The sequence below is a fragment of the Pelobates fuscus genome, chromosome 4 (genome assembly GCF_036172605.1).
Source record: "Pelobates fuscus isolate aPelFus1 chromosome 4, aPelFus1.pri, whole genome shotgun sequence".
NCBI classification, from domain to species: Eukaryota; Metazoa; Chordata; class Amphibia; order Anura; family Pelobatidae; genus Pelobates; species Pelobates fuscus.
This window is the reverse complement of record NC_086320.1, coordinates 306,960,704-306,982,125: the sequence shown is the minus strand read 5'-3', so window position 1 is coordinate 306,982,125 and position 21,422 is coordinate 306,960,704. Positions and strand designations below refer to the sequence as shown.

The window sequence follows — 21,422 nt, the reverse complement described above, 5'->3', positions numbered from 1 at the left end:
TTGAGTTAGTCTCCCCCTCTGTTATGTATGTGATTCTCCATGCTAGGAGGAGTGGCCAGGAGCAGAGACACAGCTTTATAATACCATCACCACCATCCCTGTTCTCACTCATTCACCCAGCTCTGGCAGGATCCTTGCTTTGCTGCTGGCGGTGTGCTCACAGCCTCCTGAGATCTCATGTCTCTCATTCATTCCCCGGTCTGACCCAGCTGGCTTAGAATAATAGCTCGCGTTCTTAGAAGTGGAAGATAAGGAAGGTAAGAACGTAAGAACGTAAGAATGTTTTTCTCTGTTCCCCAGAACACAAGTGATGTTTTTTTCTTTGTGAATGTGCCCTGATTGAATCGGTTTCAAGCTTATTTAGTTCCAAGAAGAAATTATACCTGCTATCCATCTGCTGTGGGCTACCTGAGCATGATAGGGATTGTAGTCCGACTTCCTGAACTTGCCATGTCGTCATCCATGGGACAATCCCCTGACAAGAGAAACAGTCGCATGATGCACCTGTTTTAGTCATCCAGCTTTCCTTTGGACTATAATACCCTTAATCCTGGACATGAAATCTGGGAATTGTAGTCTAAGGACTGTCTATTCTCTCTGCCGATAAAGTGCAGGTTGTTTTAGCTAAATCTTGAAACCAGTCCCTTTAAAATTTTCCTGCAGGATCTTATCCAGTGTGTTACAATTTGTAAACAGATAAAAGGCTTTTCTAGTTAGCTATTGCATTTCTTTGTTGTAGCCTGGGGTATAAAAGGTACAATTGTTATCCAATGAAAAGGTCTGACAATGAGAAAATATAACAGGCTATAAACTGCTCCCTCACAGCAAAGCTTTATTTGATAAACCAATTCTCCTATGAAATGAAAAATAATGTGAGCTTAAAATTGCTCTTTAATTTGCTTGGTATATAAATGACAAAGCTTAGCATTTTCTATCAAAATGAATATTCAGCAGTGGTGTGATGGTCTGTAGTCTGGCTGTTCATAGTTAATACTGTGCCAATGCCTGCCTCTGCCACCCACCCCTTCATGACTGCCCAGATTCAGACTGGACTGGTTCTGGTGCCCAGGGCCTCCTAATCTACACAAACATTCGTTTGAACTAGTTAAATAAAAATGCAATGTAACAGACGTTTGTGATTAAATCAAATATTAATGTGGAAATGTATTGCCTGGCATATAGAACGTGATTCACTTGAAAATATTAATTACAGGTCATATAATGACATTTTTTATTTTACAATAATTTATTGTTATAGGACCAGATTCTGCAAACGCTGTATAAGAGAAATTTAATTTTTATAGTGCTATTTATGGCCCAATGTTCAGATCACAGTCTAAACAAATATAAAAATAATTTTATTTATTTTTTTAAACTGAATTAATTTAGCATGTTGTTACATTAATCTACTAATTGCTCATTATCCTCATATATTCCAAGTGTGTCAATAGTGAGATAACATCCCATTTTTTCTGATATTTTGATAAAGGACACAAAATAGATGTCAGAAAATGCGAATAACTGAAAGTACCTAAACTATTAACATTAAAGAGACAGTCTAAGATACATAAATACCACAGGTTGGTGTAGTGGATATGGTGCCTAGACTCCATACCGTGGTTTTATGTCACACCATTTAGACCACCACTTCTTTAGCCACATTAATAATGTGAAATTAACACTTTTGCAGAGGTGATGTTTGACATCTCCAAAACGACAAGTCTTCTGGGGTGTTATGCAGTAGTTAGTACATACCAAAAGTAATGCAAAAAAAGACCACCGGTGAATTGGCATCAGGGTCATGGGCACCCACGGCTCATTGATGCACGGGGAATGAAGACTAGCCAGTCTGGTCCGATCATACAGAAGTTGTACTATAGCTCAAATTGCTAAAAGAGCGCTATAGGGGCAGGAACACAAACATGTATTCATGTTATTAAAAAAATCATCTGGCTCCTCTTTGCCCCCCTAAATATAGTACGTTTTTACCTTTATTCCAGTATGCAGGTGCTGGCTCTGCCCCTGATCTGCCTGCTTGGCTGACATCGTCAAAAGTTCTGATCTAAACCAATCACAATGCTTTCCCCTAGGAAAGTAATGGATTGGCTGCGCTTGTCAAGTAGGCAGATCAGGGACAGAGGCAGCACAAGCCAAACACAGCCCTGGCCAATCAGTATATCCTCATAGAGATGCATTGAATCAATGCATCTCTGTCAGGAAAGTTCAGTGTCTCCATGCAGAGGGTGAATGTTAAACACGTGCAATTCGTTTCGTTCCTAATGTGAATTTGGACGAATTTCTGGCAATTTGGACATTCTGATGCTTCTGCTGAATTTCGGAAGTGCCGAACCGAACTGAAGTGCCGAATTGCTGAAGTGCCTAATTTCAGAAGTCCCGAAGTGCTTCAGATTTCACCAAAACAAATGCAATAAACGGTTGTTGTTCTGGTGACTATTGTGTCCCTTTAGTGATGGCCATGAGAGAAAGGTGTCAGAACACACAGTGCGTTGCAGTTAACTGTACGTGGGGCTGCATAACCACAGACCGGCCAGAGTGCCCTTGACCTTTGTCCACTGCTGAAAGTGCCTTGGTGCCTTTACTGGGGTCGTGAGTGTAGGAACTGGACCATTGAGCAATAGAAGAAGGTTGCCTGGTCTAATGAATCATGTTTTCGGTTAGATCAGGTGGATGGTCAGGTGCGTTTGCCTTGTTTACCTGGGGATGAGATTGCAGCAGGTTGCACTATGGGAAGAAGGCAGGCCAGCGGAGGCAGTGTTATGCTCTGGGCAACGTTCTGATGAGAAACCTTGGGTCCAATTATTCATGTAGATGTTACTTTTAGACACACTTCCTACTTAGAGATTGTTGCAGACCTTGTACACCCCTTCATGGCAATAAGGGGCCATGATGGCAGCTGCCTCTTCTAGCAGGATATTGCACCCTGCCACACTGCAAAATAATTTCAGGAATGGTTTGAGGAACATGACAAAGAGTTCAAGATGTTACCTTGGCCTCCAAATTCCCCAGATCTGAATCTGATTTTTTCCAATCCATTGCTGCACAAGGTGGACCTACATGACCAAAACCATATTAGGCAGGTGGTTTTAATGTTGTGGCTGATCAGTATATATATATGTCTATATGTTTTCAAAAAGAAGATGCTAAAGAATGTTGCACGAATGGGTGATATTTTAAAAGGCAAAGAGGGGGAGGCAATGAAAGCATGAAATTTATTCAGCAGTTCCCATGGCAACACATGGGTCTATTTACTAAACCTAAAATTAAAAATTACAGATTCTGCTGTCAAAATTGGGTTACCTTCCGTGAAACAGATATTGTTTTGCTGGTTTAAATGAATTAGAAAGGGAACTATGGGGATTTGAAATAGCTGAATTGTAAAGATCCTGCAGTTAATGCTATAATGGCTATACAGATATAAATGTATCATTCTGGGTTTTCAATCCACAAACGTTTACCTTTTAGTGAATACATGCTTTTGTGTTTCTGGGAATAAAATACAAATAATCAAAGAATAAAAAAGTATAGAATACTCTAAATGACACAAGCATAACAGTTGAGTTAGTATCATCAAGCATTCAGTAATTGCTCAGCATCTAATTCCTGGCTAATTAATTAAGTATTACAGGAATAAACGTGTCCTGCGGGTGCATTATGTGCAGATTTGTTTTTGCAATACAAAGTGTAGCACAGACAAGAAAAAGCTTCAAAGGCAGTACATGTGATGTGGTGGGGGAGGAGACAATTAATTCATTCCCCTAGTTATTTACCCCATGGGCTGGGGGGCTGGGGTGAAGCCTTGGATATGGGGCTTTTTTCTCTCTAATCCCTACAGTTGGTAGCAGCAAGAGTTTATTTTATCCCCAACCAGCTATGTAACAAAATATGGCAAGTTCCGATACACTGGCATATAAATGCTTTTATTATGGTCTAGTAAAAAATGAATTTTTAGCCACTGATGAGCAATATAATTTACCTTATGTTCATCGTGGTTGCTGAATCTCTATCAAATGTATAAATTCAATTGATCATGAGTTACAATCCCTATTATTAAATCACACACCTACTCTATCATAACTGATCAGTGGTTTACCACCTATAAAGGATAAAATATATGGTTTTGGTAGTTGCTGAAAGTTGACAACATTGCATTATTTTGTCTATGTGATTTTTTAGTTCCACATGATTTGCTATAGTTTAAAGGGACACTCCAAGCACAATGCAAGAAGGCTATGGTGCAAGCACTCTGAGTGCAAACCTTACAGTTTTTGTTATGCTGGTTTAATTTGGTTTGAAACAGGAAGTTCAGTGGCACCTGATGTCTACCCCTTCTGTTTGGGATACGATAAGATGATGTTTCATGTTCCTCTTTATGTGCCTTAAAGGGACACTATAGTCACCAAAACAACTTTAGCTTAATGGAGCTGTTTTGGTGCATAGATCATGCCCCTGCTGTCTCACTGCTCAGTTCTCTGTCATTTAGGAGTTAAATCACTTTGTTTATACAGCCCTAGGCACACCTCCCTGCATTGGACTTACACAGCCTTCACACTTCCTGTAAAGAGTCATCTAATTGTTACACTTCCTTTATTGCAAATTCTGTTTAATGTATACTTTCTTATCTCCTGCTGCAGGAGCCTCCTATATGTAATAAAAGTCCAATTTACAGAGCAGGAGATAAAACCTTTTAAAGTTACATCTGATTGAAAATGAACCCATTTTGTTTTCATGCAGGCTGTGTCAGTCACATCCAGGAGATGTATGTCTTGGGCTGAATAAACAGAAACAAAAGTGATTTAACTCCAAAAATGGCAGAGAATTAATCAGTGAGACTGCAGGGGAATGATCTATGCACTATAACGTCTTCATTAAGCTAAAGTTGTTTTGGTGACGATAGTGTCCATATAAGCATTTATAACGGTAAAGAAGATTCAGCTTCGTGGTTTCACTGTTAACCTTATTTTTAAACCAAGTAGAATCAGTGCTGAAAGCTTTAAATGCAATTCACTGTGGTTATGGTGCTTAGAATTGTATGGTGTTTATGCACTGTCCCTTTAATTATGTAATGGTCAACCTGGCAAGCCCACACTTAGGTAGAGATGCATGTCATTCATGGTGTTGGGAACCTTTTCAATGTTTAAGTATTAAAATAACAATAAGAATTAATGGCCAACTTGTCCAAATAATCCTGGAAAACATCTGATTCTATAGACTCTATAGACATTTTCTGATACAATACAAAATTCAAATGGCACTGAGTAGCCTCAACATTCTTAACTCCAGACAAATTCTAATACTCTGTTCACGTTATTTTCATTTAATAAAATGGAAAAATGCATTGGTGTCTAGGCAAAAAAAAAACAATACTCAGGATTATTTGCTAAATTGTGAATTGTTTATTTATTAACTTATTTAAATTATAGCAGAAGTGAAAGCTAAGTCAATTTTTGTTTTCTAATTCAGTGACTACAAAATGGAATTCACTTTGAACTCCCATTTTTATTCATCCTTAGAGTGTGTACTTATAAGGACAAGAAAAATCTTTAAAATAAAATCTGAATCTTTTCTGTCTTTAACATGTTGTTTTTTTTTTTTTTATTGCAGGTACAATGATGCCTTCCAAAACAAAAGTCCCACTTGTTATTTCTGTACTTTTTCTTGTAATCAGTATATCGGTTATCATTTCAATTTCGTACGTTCAAATGAACAAAGAACAGACACTTTCTCCTGGACTCAAGGTATGTCGGCAGAGCTAGCACTTGATGACAATATGTCAGAATGCAGTATTTGAATTTTCAAAAGAGGCTCAGTCACGCCCAACCCCCCAATATATGGATAATTCCATAAATATATAAATCTTCATGAAATAAACCATAAAAACTGTGTTGGAATTTCATTTACATACCAGTGCAATCAAAACATACCATAAGACAAAATTGAGACTCCTTTACCTGATGTATTTTCTCTCCACTAGACAAAACTTGACATAAGGCGGAGCTACCGCCATGAAGTAATTTTACTTCCCCCAGGCGTAACTAGTGGTGGCTGTGTGAAAAAGGCTCATAACATGACAATATTTATTGAGACTCCCGCAGCCGGCTTGCGGTATTCACCATAGACATCAGTGTTGTGCTTTCACACACGTGAGAGTACAGCACTGACGTGGGCTCTGGCTGAATAAAATGCAAGGAGCTGAAAAAATAAGATGGCAGCACCTGCGGAGGACAACATCAGGTAAGTACCGAATTTACTCAAATCTAATGCGTACCTTTTTTGGAAAATAAGGTTCCCAAAATTTGAATGCGCATTAGATACGATGGCGCATTACATTCGGGGGGAAATTTTCTGGAGAATTGCATTCGTGAATTCAAACTAGTGAATTAAAATTGGTGAATTCCAACACACGAATGAAAACAGATGAATTTAAACACACAGATTTAAACACATGAGTTAAAACTGGTGAATTCAAACAGGTGAATTCACACTGGCGAATTCATTGCCTCTGGAGGTGTTTCCTGGCTCAGTGCTGCACAGTAGGCAGCACTGCCGTTCAGCATCCCTATGCTCTGCATGGAGACGCTGAATTTTCCTCATAGAGATGCATTGCTTCAGGTGGAGGTGCTGATTGGCCAAAGCGGCATTTGGCCCCGCCCCTTGCCGATTTTAGTCAATCCAATGCTTTCCCGATGGAAAGGCATTGGATTGGCTAAAAATCGGCAATTCTGATGATGACACCAAGGGTGCGCATTAGATTTGATGGCACATTAGATTCAAGTCAATACGATATATCTCAACTCTGCTGCATTCCCAGTTCACTGCACACCAAGAAGTGATGTCACCATTGGAGGTCTTTGCAAAATATGCAAAGACCCCAGAAGGTGACAGAGCCACTTGAAGCCAACCCATCTTTTTATAATTCTGGCATTGTTATTTTGCATGATTATCCCAGCTGAATTAATATAACATAAGGAGAAAAGATGGCACTGCATGTGCGTTGGTCACTGTCAAAAGAACCAGATTCCCGTTAATTTGATAAGAGATTTATAAATAACAAATTGAGCTCTGTAACGTATACTTGAAAAATTGTATGGAATTGCTGGACGCTTATTAAGATTTTTACATTGGAATGACGTTTTTTTTTAAATAGTAACATGCAATATTTTTGTTAAATGTACCATAAAGGGCATTTTAATGTGCTATAGTTCTGCGCTATACTATTATTTGAGGGCATTCCGTCCCTGAAGTTTAGGAAGACCGTCACTAGAGATGGCTTTAACCCTAAATGTTTGGCATTGCAGAGTTAAAAGGACAGGGCTACTGCCCCTTGACCACTTAATTGAGATGAAATGGTCTAGGTTACCATAGTGACTCTTTAACTTAAAATTCTAGCTAACCTTAAAAGACGAAACCATGCACATATGGCACAGTAGGCCGATAAAGACACCTTTAGTCACATATAGTGCTTTGAGTACATTGAAGGGGGTAAAGGAAGCTTTGGGTAAGTATATCACTTACTTTATACATTTAGAATGGATATTGCCAGCACAGTGCATAGATTCTGATTGCAGATTATCTTGTTTTGTTCCAGTATGGAATAGTGCTGGATGCTGGATCGTCTCGGACTACAGTGTACGTATATCAGTGGCCGGCTGAAAAGGAGAATAATACTGGGGTGGTGAGCCAGACTTACAAATGCAATGTGAATGGTAAGAACGTCCTTCTTTCATTGTTCACAATCTACTTTAACCTTGAAGGTAGTACAGGCTTTCTAGATAACAAAGAAGCCAGCTTTCCTCTTACAATGTTTCATTACATGATCAGTAAATAGAAAAGTCTCATTTTTTAATTCATTTATTTATTTACAATGGAAAACTGTGCTTCATGGTTTAATGTAGCAATGTCTTCCTTTGAAATAGATTTGTTTAGTGTAACAGTGTTATAGCTTGCGTTCTTCTCTTGGGAAGTGTAGGATGTGTAATAATGCTGCTCTGCAAAAAAAAAAATCAACAAAAATGAGTACTATTGAATGAGTCCTTTTAGTATAAAAAGCACTGCATAGAATTATATAGAAATATTATTCATGGAGCACAAGATGGCCGCCGAACCGCAGCCCCGACAAACCACAGAGGGAGCGGACATTCAGTCCTGGCGGGAAGACTTTGAAGCCCGGTTTCAACGCATATGCCAAGCATTCTGGCACCGCATTGAAAGCCTACACTCACATGGGCAGCTGACCCAGAGAAAAGATGCACCGGACCGCGAACCTGCAACCGACACTGAGCATGGGGCTCGCCCGGCGGCACAGCCAACACGCCGTCCAAACACTTGGGGAATCCCCCCACACGTAAAGCGCCCGCAGACCCATGACCCAGCCAAACCAAAACGGAATGCTACCAGACAAGCGGCAAGGGACTCACGGGAGACCTAGGCCCAGGAGAACGGGAACCCCCGGCGCAGCTCACCCACTACGAGCCACATGCAAGGAGCCTGGTCCAACACACAGCCCTTCCCAGGGATGAACAACATCACCTTACAGACCATGCAGCCTACCAAGCTCCGATGGCCCATACATGGTATAGGATAAACGGACAGCACATAATATACACCAGCACTCTTACAGAGACATTAAACTCACTGTCCCTTAAGGGCATTCATGGTGCAATTAGTACCCAGTGGTCGTATTGCAAACTCAACGTTAACTACAGCCTAATACCTTTGCTAACCAATGTAAGATTATTCATAGCATCATAATGAGCCAAGTTCTTAGTTTATCTTTCCTGTTCATCCTAATGCTTAAATGATGTAAACTAGCTACAGTATAGATGACACTTTTGATTGCTAGCAAAGTTTTACTTACGTGACCTAGCATGTTTATGTTCAGCAAGTAATGTCATAATCGTTGACTTTTGAAGCGTGTACCTTAACCAGACATTCAGGGACCTCACCTAAGGAAAGTTATTTGAATGCTCAGTCTAACATGCTAACCCATACTACCTTTATGTTTCTCTGCCAGTATTCTTCATGTTATATATAAGAAAAAATGTGCTGTCTACACTGCAAAATGGTATAAAAAGCGTGCAGAAGCTGTCGTGGCTCTGCATGCCTGTTGTAAAGCAGTGCACATGAAAAAAAAAAAGAATAAAAAACATTTAAAAAAAAGAAATATTATTCATTTAGCTCCATAAGAAGTCTCTGCTATGCCGGTTATACGGCTTGATCAATAATCTGTAGTAAAGAACATGACATTTGCATCCTAGGTGCATAGACTTTATTAAAAAAAAATGACTGTTTGTGTTGCAGATGTTACATGCAGTTTGGAGTTTTTAGTTCTGTGACTTTTCTGTGCATTATCTGGGAAGGTGTTTGTTCATGACCTTTGTGTCAATACTGGTTTTGTTTTTTTCTCACCATACTAATATAAGAATGTAGCACTGTCTCTGTGCTTTGTAAAATGGGATTGCTAGATGCAAGGGCACTCCAGAGCAAGTTTATGAAAGTGAAAAGTACATGTGGCAATGGTTTTATTAGAACTCGGAGTTGTAGGAGAGTGCATTAGGCTTTAGTTAACGTTTTCTGCTTTTTTTCCTGCCATGAATATTGTAAATGGGAATCTGTGTTTTTGCAAGCAGTTTGTGTTAGAAATCCATGGATCTGTGAATCCTCTATATCAGGCTGTAACAAAGGCATACAAACACATTTATATTTCTAACACCATCTCCCAATAATTCCACTTAATTGCTGAAGAAAGGTTCAAGAATAATATGAGTCCAAGGATTGAGTCATGGTGTATAATGACTGAAATAAAATGGTCAGAAAGTGGTGATGGCAAAGATAACAATGAAGACGCTACGAATGTGGTGAGACATGTATAACGGGAAAAAAAGATACAGTGAGTTCACTGGAGAAATGTAAACACAGACATAAAAATTAGCAAAGTGGTTTTAGAGAACTATTGGACTTTTTTATGCATAAAAAAATCCCACATTCATATATGATTTGCTTTGCTGTCAATATATAGAAGATGTTAAGGTAGCAAATTAGCTAACGATAATAAGTGCCTTTTTTTCACTGAGCTCTGAAATGTAGTGATTTGAAATCCACATAGCAAACAAGGCTAAATTAGCCATGCTGTGCCTATAAGTAAGTTGGGGAAAAATTTTCCTATGTTTGCCTAATTTATTTTTCTTTTCTTTTGTATATCGAGTTTTTATTTTGTTATTAATAGAACAGAAATGAAAGACCATCAAAGTAACTCGAGACTCGCAGTTCACTATTGCAGTAAAAAACATTATGTCTGCCTAATTTTTGCCAGAGTTCAGCAAATCTGAGTTTTATAAACGTTGAAATATACTCTTTCATTGACAACAGTGTATTTTCAGCTGGGTTACCGAAGGCCAGTGTGTACAGATGGTAATGTTTTCACGTCTACCCTGTAACTATTTATTGAACCACCACTTAGCCTGTGGTTTTAGGTCAGGGAATATCCAGCTACACCAATGATCCAGCTAAAGCTGCCCTGAATATTGATGGATGCATGAAGAAGGTGAGGGAAATTATCCCAGCCAACCAGCAGAACAGTACTCCAGCTTACTTGGGTGCCACAGCTGGAATGAGACTCCTCCGGTGAGTAATTTGCTGAATAAAGTTTATTGTAAGAGAGTTTAGCTCACACACCTGTATGACATATCAGGTGAAGGAACGCCCAAGCACTCTTGTTGGGACAAGTTTATTTACATACTTCAGAGAGAGACCCCATGATACCGAGAGTTTCCTTGTGGAATGTGCTGCTAATGATGATGACGATTTATTTGTTTGAAAGGCATGGTATTGGAATTGGTCTTGCAGTTCTATTTTTATTTTTTTCAATTTCTCACAATATTATTTCCTGTGTACTGCTTAGGTTGAAAAATGAAAGTGCGGCTGAAGAGATCCTGACCAGTATTCAGAACTACTTTCAAACTCAACCATTTGATTTTAGAGGAGCTCAAATTATTACTGGTCAGGATGAAGGTGTCTATGGGTGGATCACGGTCAACTATTTAATGGGAAATTTCTTGGAGGTGTGTGCAGACAATTGCATGTTTCTATTTAAGTGTTCTTGCATAGCAAGACCACTTGATGTTATCTCACATATATATTATTATTATTATAGCCAAATTTACCACCCTAACTCCTCCCACAGTTTTTACACTACATAGACAAAAATATACCAAAACGTGCGGATTGTTCCCGATTGGTGTGCTATTACTTTGTGGAACGTTTCGCCGAATGGTTCACGGAATATCGTTCTCGAGGCAAAATTGATCCCATAGGAATGAATGGCAAAATGTTCAAAACTACAGTGGGAGCTGGCAAAAGCTGAAAAATCAGGACATGATTTCTAAACTGCCACCACTCCCTCATTTTCAAGCCCACCTACACAAATCTTATATCAAAACGTTCAGTTATCCCTCCTGCCACTAAAAATGTCCATGCCTAATCCATAGTCCTGATAGTTTTCACAATATGACCATTTGTTTGCAACTCACGCCGTCCATTGATATTCATTGAAACTCCACTCTGCAAAGCTCACATTTGAAGGGCAATTTCTAAACTGCGACTGTGCCTTCATTTTTAATACTTCAGAGACATACCATGCATCACAATGTAGGTCTGGGTCTTGTGATTTTCACAATATAAAGCTCTTCACTGTAGGATGCATAGTTTTTAAAATACAACCGTTTGAAGATGGCAACCGCCAAAATACTCTGACCTGTGCCAGGCTGCAGCAGCAAGTGATGTCATAGACCGGGCCTTTTGCACCTGCTAATGTTTTTATAAATGTATGTTTTAATGTAACTGTGAAGCACTTTGGGCAACAACGTTGCAATTAAATGTGCTATATAAATAAATAATAACAGTTACTCCGCCCACTCCAGTTGTAGACTACTGGTGGAGGCAAGAACACTTCACACAATATCCCCAGAAATTGTAGCTTTTCTATTTCATTTTGTATTATTTACATTACCACCAAATTCTTGTTGTAGATTAACTTTTGCATATGAATAAATTTTTGAATAGTTCATTTTGATTCTAATTTCAAATTTATATGTTTACTTTGATAGGTCAATCACTCTGTTCTCTTCTGCCTAGGCTTCTAAGGTCATGAAATGAGTCAGGGGTTGGGGCAAGGTTTGATGTAGGTGGTGTACGATGGACTAGGTGTGGGTAACAATGGGTAAAACCAGATTGAATTATGGCAGAGCTGGATAAGACATGGCCCAGCTTCTGATTCCAAAAATTCAGTCACCACAACATTCTACATTTAATTTGCTGTCCTCTGAGTCACTGCACAGAGGAGTGCATTGGAATGGTAGAATGGAGGAAATTTGAGTTGGCAAAAAAAAATTATATTTGACATAGTATGTATTTTCTTTAAAAAACTCTTAAGGGAAACCATTTCATTTTCTAAAAAAAGATTGTTGACAAAGCTGATGTTATTAGCAGTGGTAAAGAAGCAAGGCAAACATGTCCGGCATTATAATAGTCACTTTGAATGTAATTTGCTTTCAGATGTGATGAGACTCAACCCTGAGGCATAAGATATTATATACTGTACCTCCATGAAATATTTCTTATGCCACTAAGCACCAATGCCCGTCACCTAGTAATAATGGCCTGTGGTATAGCATTCACTGCAGATTGCATGGCTTCTTGTCGAAATACACTCCATATAGGACATTAAATCCTTCCCCCTCCTCTCAAAAGTGTCTTGAAAAGTATAAATTGTGACATTGGGCCAACATTCAATTGACCCAACACTCTGGAATATAACCTCAACATTTAATAAAAAATGATCCCCTTCCAGTATCATCCCAATATTGAAGTATAAAATGTGACCAAAAAAATTAAGATATTTTGGGGCAAATTTCATACCAGACACTAAATTGTTCTGAATTGTATTTGCAGACTTTGGACTAAAGTGTGCCTAGTGATATAGCCTAGGTTTATTTTTGGATGTTATCTAAAACAATTCAAATAGTAATATAATAGGAGACTATTATAAAATGAATTAAATTCAAATGCAATAAAAATAAATGATGCATGTCTTCTAAATTACACTGTTCTGGATGGACAGTTCCTCATAAGGACACAAATGACTTTGGCCCTACTTTCTACCCAGGTGTCTCTCTTATGTAGGAGTCTAGAATAGCTGATCGGGCTTCAAATATCACAGCAATAATACGCTGTTTTAAATTACAGTATTGTGTTCATTATGGCCTATTTGTTTTTCCTTCAACTTTTAATTTAGAAAAACATTTGGAGAGCTTGGGTACGACCTCACGGAGCTGAGACCACTGGAGCTTTGGATCTGGGAGGCGCCTCTACACAGATATCTTTTATTCCAGAGATGACAGACCAGAATCCGAATAGCACAGTCCAGGTTATTCTGTATGGATATCAATACAACATCTACACGCACAGCTTTCAGTGCTATGGGCGAGATGAATCAGAGAAGAGACTTTTAGCGTCGTTAGCTCAGGTACAAAAACAAGAGATTTTCATGAAATGAAAGCTGCATAAAATGTGTGTTTTTCATATGTGTCATTGCACACTAAGTTACGTTTGGTAATATGGGTTGAAGGTCACCATACTTTTCTCCTCTGTACTCTTTTGAATGTTAATTACATACTTCTAAACATGGAGTAAATGTGATGTAACTCTTGATCTCTGGAAGAAACTGGTGGATCTCTGTGCTAAAAGACAATTTAAAATAAAATGGTCAAGTTTTAGAAACTCTTCAAATCAGGGGAGTGTGACATATTTTTTCCAGCTTTGCAGTATTGGCCAATATTCTAAAGATTATAGACTCGTGATTTGAAGTTATATTTTCAAGTTTTGTTTTTTTTTATAAACAAGGAATAGGAGGTGAATATAATTTTGTTTCACACCTATATATTATTTTTTTACAAACGTAAAGCAGTAAAATAATACCTGATGACTGACAGATCAGTGTGTGTATGCTTAGTTAACTCTTTTAGTTTTGACATAAACCCAACATTTTGTTTAATAGGTCAAAAATTTAAATTTGATAAAGATCCTTGTGTAGTCCAAGGTTTTATGGGACGTTCCAGGCTGGAGTTAAGTCTCATTTTTCTTTTGCACAATTTCTAAAAAATATATGTCTACAAAATACAAAAACATATTCTCCATTGATGACCCAACATGTGTAGCAAATCCACTCTAGTGAGCTCTGCTCAGCCCAAGAGGTAGCAGAAAACATTTTAGCCAATCTTCACACTTTTGTTATCTTTAATATTAAAGCTCACCATATCTCATAAACCACTGTCTTCCAGGGGTTGACATTATAATTACAAATAATTTGGAAAATTGCTGCAGAATTGCCACAGGTTGCTACAGTGGTTATGATGCTTGGAGTGGTCTTTTAATCTGTTCAAAAGGCATACGTTGCCATAATGCTTGTAGTGTCCCAATAACTGTACTTTCACTATGACCTTTGGTCATTTATGAATACATTTAATAATATGTGGTTAGAAAGTATTGCTTTTGATTGATAATTTGTATTCTTCAACAAATTTCCTTTTGTGAAGATTTGGTAATCCAACTGTAAAGTATTGCTGGGTGCAGCCTATTATATTGTTGAGCAGCATAAATTACCTTAACAGCACACTATAATGGTAACTTGAAATGTCTATTCTATATTTGAATCTTTTAGAATTCCATTGGGAAACGTGATGTTGAAAACCCTTGCTACCCACAAAATTACATGACAAATTTTACTTCAAGTCATGTATTTGGAAGTTTGTGTTCTGCACCGTTTCGTCCAGCTAATTACAATCCAGACAAAGTCATCAATTTTAAGGGAACTGGAAATCCAACTAAGTGTCTTGAGAAGGTGGCCTCACTCTTTAATATTACATCGTGCAATGGTGAACAAGATTGTTCATTTGATGGAATTTACCAACCCAAGGTGAAAGGGCAATTTTCGGTAAGCATTACATTATGTGGACATTGTTTAATTTACTAAGCATACTAATTTTAAAGGCTGGGCACATACGTTCACATATAAACTTGAAGTAAACAAGGACAGAAGCAGATAGGTGCTCTGCTCCGAAAAGGGAGATACAAGGGGAAGAAGAAAATGGAAATGAAACAGAACAATCTGAAAAAATCTGCAAGAGGGCACCGCAAGAAGAAATGGACTAAAGGGAACCTTTGAAAAAGCCTTCCTCATGCTTGGAGACAATGAAACAGAATTAAGTCCAAACCTCTGAGAGGTAGATGGTGAATGGAGAAAGTAAAAGAGGGTATAATCTAAAAGGACATTTCAGGAAGATACCATGAATCAAGGCAATCAATTCTTCATCACCTTATCTGCTACATATGAAATGCCAAGACACTGATTAAGAGTCTAGGTCAAGGCGGGGAGGGGGAAGTTTAGAAGGCATGGCCAAACCATATATTCCCAAAAATATATATATATTTTTTGGGAACACCTGAATTCAACAAATATAACTATGGTTTGGCAGAATTTCGGTACCGAGATTCTGATTCACTAACCGAATCAGAAGAACAAAGAAGGTGGGAATATGGGCCAATCAGTGTGCTGCAAAATATGTACATAATATTATATATATATATATATTTATTTTTTTTGTTAATTCTTTATTTAAGAGAGTCAGGACAGCATACACATGACAATGACACAGTGTAGATATGCAAATCATAGCAAACAATTAATTGAAGTACATAATATGCAAAGTGGCTGATTACATCAGAGACGCTGAGAATCACAATGTACAATGCATTGTAGTGTGGATTCATCAGAGAATCTTACCGTCATTAGCAACCCTGTATCCCTGTATGCCCCCAAAGCAGATGTGAGAATATCCACAATAAACTGATTTTCTGACTATATGCACGATACGTTGGCAAGAAAGAAGGAAAAAGAGGGAGGCGAGGAAGAGAGAAAAAAAGTGCAGCAACACGGGAACCCCAATCCAATCCTAGACTCTACGTCTAACCCTTACTAGAGATATAGTCCCTCCATGGATCCCAAATTTTGGTGAAAGAAGGTGAGGATCATCTGGCCTTGGCAGTCAATTCGTCCATGGGACAATTGTCTTCTGTTTTCAGGATTACGTCCTTTAAGGGAGGAGGCTCGGTCTGCAGCCATCTGGCTGCCAATGCCCAATGGGCTGCTAAAGTAATTGCATTTAATCGTTTTTGAGAATATTTGGGAAGGCCATCCATTGGGCATGAAAGCAAAAATAACCAGGGAGAAAAATCTATTGGTCTTTGGAGTACTGCCTCAGCTGGGTAAAATTCAGAATCACACCCCCCATGTTTGGCATTGTGCAGTTCAGTTTGTCCTCGATTTGGGTACATTTTTGTTTGGAGTTCAGGAATTCATCTGATTGGCTTAAATTGCAGTTTGGCCTGCAGCAAATCTCCAAGTCTGCTGTTAAATTATTTAGTAGCATTTAAGAAAATGGCTGACATAGATCCTATCTTGTATATGTAGGGTACTGTAGAAATATAGTTTATGTGTATTTCCAGCTTTTAGTTATATGAGTATAGTTGTTTTTTGTTTTGTTTTTTCAATTTCTTAAGATTAATTTTACATACCATAAATATATATTTTACACATTTATTGCTTAGTAATTACTAGTTGTTTACTTTAGAAAACTGCATAAACATTTATTTTATCATTATTTATCTGATTATTTAGTTTATTTATATTTTTCAATGAAAAACGAAATAGAATGTTTATTCAATCTGAGACAACAGAGTATTACTAAATATTAAGAAAATATGACGTTGTCCAAGTTCGAATTAAAATAATAGTAGCATAGATGGCAGGGGGTTAACAGAGCTGGGTGATTTTGTCTCCAGTCCTAATAAGTGTAAATCACCATGACAACACATTTTCCTTGATGTAAATGTTCAACAACATCACATAAAGGTCACTTAAATTAGACGGACCCTCAAGATTAATATTCACTCCTCCTTTTATTACAGCATATGATTCATTATCATAACAAAAATTGTCCTTTAACAAACCTTCCATAGAGGTCTTCTGAATGCCTGTTTTAACACTTACTATTCTTTAAAAGCCGAGTTTTTGCCGTCTCAGGGAATGTCAAAGCTTGGCTGTACTAAAACACACCAGTATTGAGCCCTGGGATAGCCCTGGGATACCAACCCACACTGTGCTACTTGCATTCATCTTTCCTTGGGGTGAGGAAAATTGGCTACAGCAAGTGCCGCTCGCGCATTCAATTTCTCAATGCTTTCCTATGGACGTTCTGCACGTTGGATGCAAATTTCGCATCCAGCATCGCAGATGCGCCTCTAGCAGCTGTCAGGTAGACAGCCACTAGAGGCTGGATTAACCCCTAATGTAAACATAGCAGTTTCTCTGAAACTGCTATGTTTTCAGCTGCAGGGTTAAACCCTGAGGGACCTGGCACCCAGACCACTTCATTGAGCTGAAGTGGTCTGGGTGACTATAGTGTCCCTTTAAGTTATCAAATGTATTGAAGTTTTCGTGATGCTCGGAGTGTCCCTTTAAGTAGACAATGAGTAGGCCAAAAGAAAATTTGCTGATGAATGTCTTTCATAGTCTGGCAGTTTGCACATATATCTTACTGTGGATCATGCTATGAAAAGGTTCTAGAAGATGGAACATCGTTGCAGGAGTGTTGTTTACAAGCATTTGTACTGCTACCAGGCCTTATTATGTCTGAGTATCCTGGTATCTCTGGTATTGGGAACTACCATTTTGTAGTACTTTCCCAACATAAGGCATTGTTTATGAATAAGCAAATTAAAACTCAACTAGTGTGACCTGCGATAGAAATCGATGTAAACATGCTTAATTTCATGTGAATTCAAAATGGAGGCGACCTGATAATATTAGAGAATTGCTCCGTGTTGAATGTTTCTGCACTTTTCCTTATTATGTTATTCATGTCAATGTGTTTCTTTATTTTGCCCAGGCATTCTCAGGATTTTATTATACCGCAAGTTCCTTAAATCTCACCGGAAATTTTCCGTTAAATGAATTCAACTCAAGTATGTGGAATTTCTGTAATCAAGAATGGAGTAAGGTTTGTGTGACATGCAGATATTTTCAGACAAAATTTACAAAAATTAGCGTTATTGGAATTTGTTTTAAAGTTGTAGCTAATAGTACAGTAGTTAGAAATATAATAGTTACTTATTCACAGATTGGGGAAAAAAACAGTTGCTACCTTTTACTGCCTCTAGAATAACATTATATAAATGTGTTCAAGGCGTATGCAAATTCCTCTTTGGCAACCTGTTTATTAACAGGACTGTGCAAATAATAACTGTTTTAAATAAAGCATAAGAGGAATGGCTTGTCTTTTTTAATGCCTTATTAAATATGTGGGTTACAACTAATTTTATTAAAAAAATTGAAAAATGATCTTCGAGTGAACCCAGTAAGCATACCATTAAATATACATTTTTGCTGTGAGTTTCCCAGAGACATTATTTTTTAATTGTGTGTGTGTGTGTCGGTAATAATTACAATTGTTTGTTTGTTTGTATTTTGAAGCTTCCACAGATTTTAAGTAGGTTTGAAGAAAAATATGCACGATCCTATTGTTTTTCTGCAAACTTCATCTATTATCTCTTGGTTTATGGATATAAATTCGATGCTGAATCTTGGCCACAAATTAATTTCCAGAAAGAGGTAAGTCATGTGTACTTTGCACTGTATGGTATATATGGTCTGCAGGAGGGTGTGTTAGAAAGTCACCTGTAATCAATACAGATATATTTTGTATGGATTTGTCGACTTCTCAATACACATACATTTCTCATGATGATGGGATAAGTCCAGGGCCGGACTGGGAAGAAAATTCGGCCTGGGCATTTTTTAATTACAGCGGCACACTAAAAAGGTGGCGGGCCAGATAGGGTGTGTTTTGTCATCACCAATGGCAAGCACGCCCCATCACAAAGTGAGCATGTTGGTTCAATGGTCTTCCAAGGCAGACCATGCACAGAGCTCTGCTGAAGAGCTCTAGCATGAGAAAAAGACCCTGTATTTGTTCTGCACAGCGCAAGCAAATTTAATAACATGCTTGCACTGTGTTTGCTTGAAATTTGTCTCCATAGATGGGATGCCAGGAGACAAAAATGCAAGGAAAAGTATTGTGCAGTGTGAGTGTGTGTGTGTGAGGGTGCTGTGTGTGTAAGAGGTGTAGAGTGTGTACAAGAGGGGTGCAGTGTTTGTGTGAGGAGTGTAGTGTGTGTGAGGGGTGCAGTGTGTGTGTGCAAGTGATGAGTGCTGTGTTTGCGTGAGGGTGCCATGTGCGTGTGATGAAGCTGTGTGTGAGGGTGCAGTGTGTGTGTGAGAGTGCTGTGAGTGTCAGGGGTGCTGTGACACTTTGTGCCCATTGTCCATTTCTATTACGCTTAATCCCTAATCTTGTTTCCTAGAACCACTCATTTTTGCTATATCATTTGTCCAGTTTGATTTGAAACTATGGAAAATAACATGGTATGGTCGTCAATTTTTGCAGTGCTAAATTATGAGTTCCATTTTCTAATATTACTTTTATTAACAGGTCGGTAACAGCAGCATCGCCTGGTCCCTTGGATACATGCTGAATCTCACAAACATGATCCCAACAGAGAGACCACTAATAATTCTTCCCATGAGTTCTTCATTATTTGCTGGACTCCTGTCTCTATTCACAACTATATCAGCATTTTGCCTGGTCGTCCTCTTTATTTTATTAGTTCGTGCATGCTAGGACAAATATCCTCAAACCTGGATGTTGCAAACAAGCTGAAGGACAGACCTGCATCTTCCTGGTTTGCAGTCACAGATGTTGCGACCGTCCTGTCTTGGAGCGCTGTTCTTTCTGATGCTGTGTACAGGTTGTTAGGAAGATGTTCTATTTTTACCAAGATGTGTTCAGGCTAAATAATATCAATGTACAGATCCAGCTCAGGGACACTAGCATGAAAGGAGTATGCATGGCGTAATCATGACCCAGTTTTATCTTACATATGAAAACAGAGCAGAGTATAGGAATCGAGTGATTGAGATCCGAAGGAAGGAATTGTGAGTTAGGCAACTCGTCTATTTATTTTATTATTGATTTTATTGTATGATTATATTATGTCATGGAACATTGTACAATGTGATTTCTGGTGGTAAATCCTCCGAAAAGTAAAAAAGGAATGTGCCATGTGACCTCCCATCTCCCCAGTAATAAAAATAAATACCTCCCATTCCTCAAGCATTATTATTATTATTATTATTTTATTTTGCTAAACCTGATTACATTTTAAAGTGAAGAACATTTACAGGCTTAGAATTCCACATCCTTATTGTTCTTACAGTAAAAAAACATTTTCTTTGCCTTAGACGAAATTTTCTTTCTTCCAGTCTAAACCTTGTGTCCTATGTAAAGTCCGGTTTGTGAATTGATTTCCACACAATGGTTTGTATTGACCCCGAATATATATATTCAAGCAGTATAAAATGAACAAAACTAGGGGGCGGGGCTTGACTGTCATGGAGGGCAGACGTGTTTCATAGGAGCTCCTCCACAATCCTGGCATCGAAGGCGAAACACGGCCTCACTCAGACTAATTCCGGGACCATCTTGAGCCTACACCGAAGCCTGACACTGGAGGACACGGTAGTAGGGGTTGGTGACCCGGTAAAACCAGAGCAGCCACACTTGCGACAGAATGCGGCCTTGTGTGCACCGGGCGGGGGAGGCGGCCACTCTCCCGCTCCGGGGCTACCCAGCAACTGCAATGGCGGGGCAGGCATCCCATTACCCCCCCTGGGACCATTGGGGGTGAACACGGTCCAACCCAAGAGAGCTAAACCCAGTAGGGGAGAAGTGGAGGTGCAGGTCGGAAGGCAAGCAACTAACATAACTGCCGACTCATTCCTAATGGCGGACACCTCGTGCCTCCCTCGCACCCACGCTCACAACGCAGAGACCACGCTCCAAACAAAGCTAGAGGCTATCCTGGCGGCATTCTGGCAAAAGCTGGAGAGACGGGTACTGCAACAAGCCCCACCACAGGCAAGCAGCCCCCCACCAAAACAACGCATGTCACGAACGAGGAAAACACCTGAGACCCCCGCAGGGAAGAGGATCCCATGGAGAAGGCAGACCAGGCCCCAAACATCACCCCGGCATAAGCAGCAGCACAACCAAAGTCAGTCAAGCGTGAGACATACCTCTGCACCTCGTCGAGAGTCTCCTGTTCTCATGGCATTCAACATCTGGGGGACCGTCCCGCCCCACAAGACGAGACCGGAGCCTGGAGGCCTGACATACTTTACTGAGCTGCCCAACACCGGGATACCCATGACGGGAGTCGGCTGATAAGAGACC

At 39.0% G+C, this 21,422-nt stretch overlaps 1 protein-coding gene across 1 annotated transcript; it reads left to right on the top strand.

The window, feature by feature from the left end:
• The first annotated feature begins 5,626 nt into the window (after nt 1-5,626).
• On the top strand, nt 5,627-20,303 carry ENTPD3 (ectonucleoside triphosphate diphosphohydrolase 3). Its single transcript, XM_063452281.1, has 9 exons — nt 5,627-5,756; nt 7,607-7,724; nt 10,491-10,641; nt 10,919-11,078; nt 13,310-13,540; nt 14,735-15,007; nt 18,021-18,131; nt 18,605-18,742; nt 19,623-20,303. Exons 1-9 carry the CDS (start codon nt 5,628-5,630, stop codon nt 19,809-19,811), a joined length of 1,500 nt encoding a protein of 499 aa, XP_063308351.1. The 5' UTR covers nt 5,627; the 3' UTR covers nt 19,812-20,303.
• The last annotated feature ends 1,119 nt before the right edge of the window (nt 20,304-21,422 follow it).

Coding starts and splice junctions, on each gene's coding strand:
- ENTPD3 (XM_063452281.1), top strand. CDS start 5,628: ATGATGCCTTCCAAAACAAAAGTCCCACTTGTTATTTCTGTACTTTTT. Junction 7,725..10,490: donor TTACAAATGCAATGTGAATG/GTAAGAACGTCC, acceptor CTGTGGTTTTAG/GTCAGGGAATATCCAGCTAC. Junction 11,079..13,309: donor TAATGGGAAATTTCTTGGAG/GTGTGTGCAGAC, acceptor CTTTTAATTTAG/AAAAACATTTGGAGAGCTTG.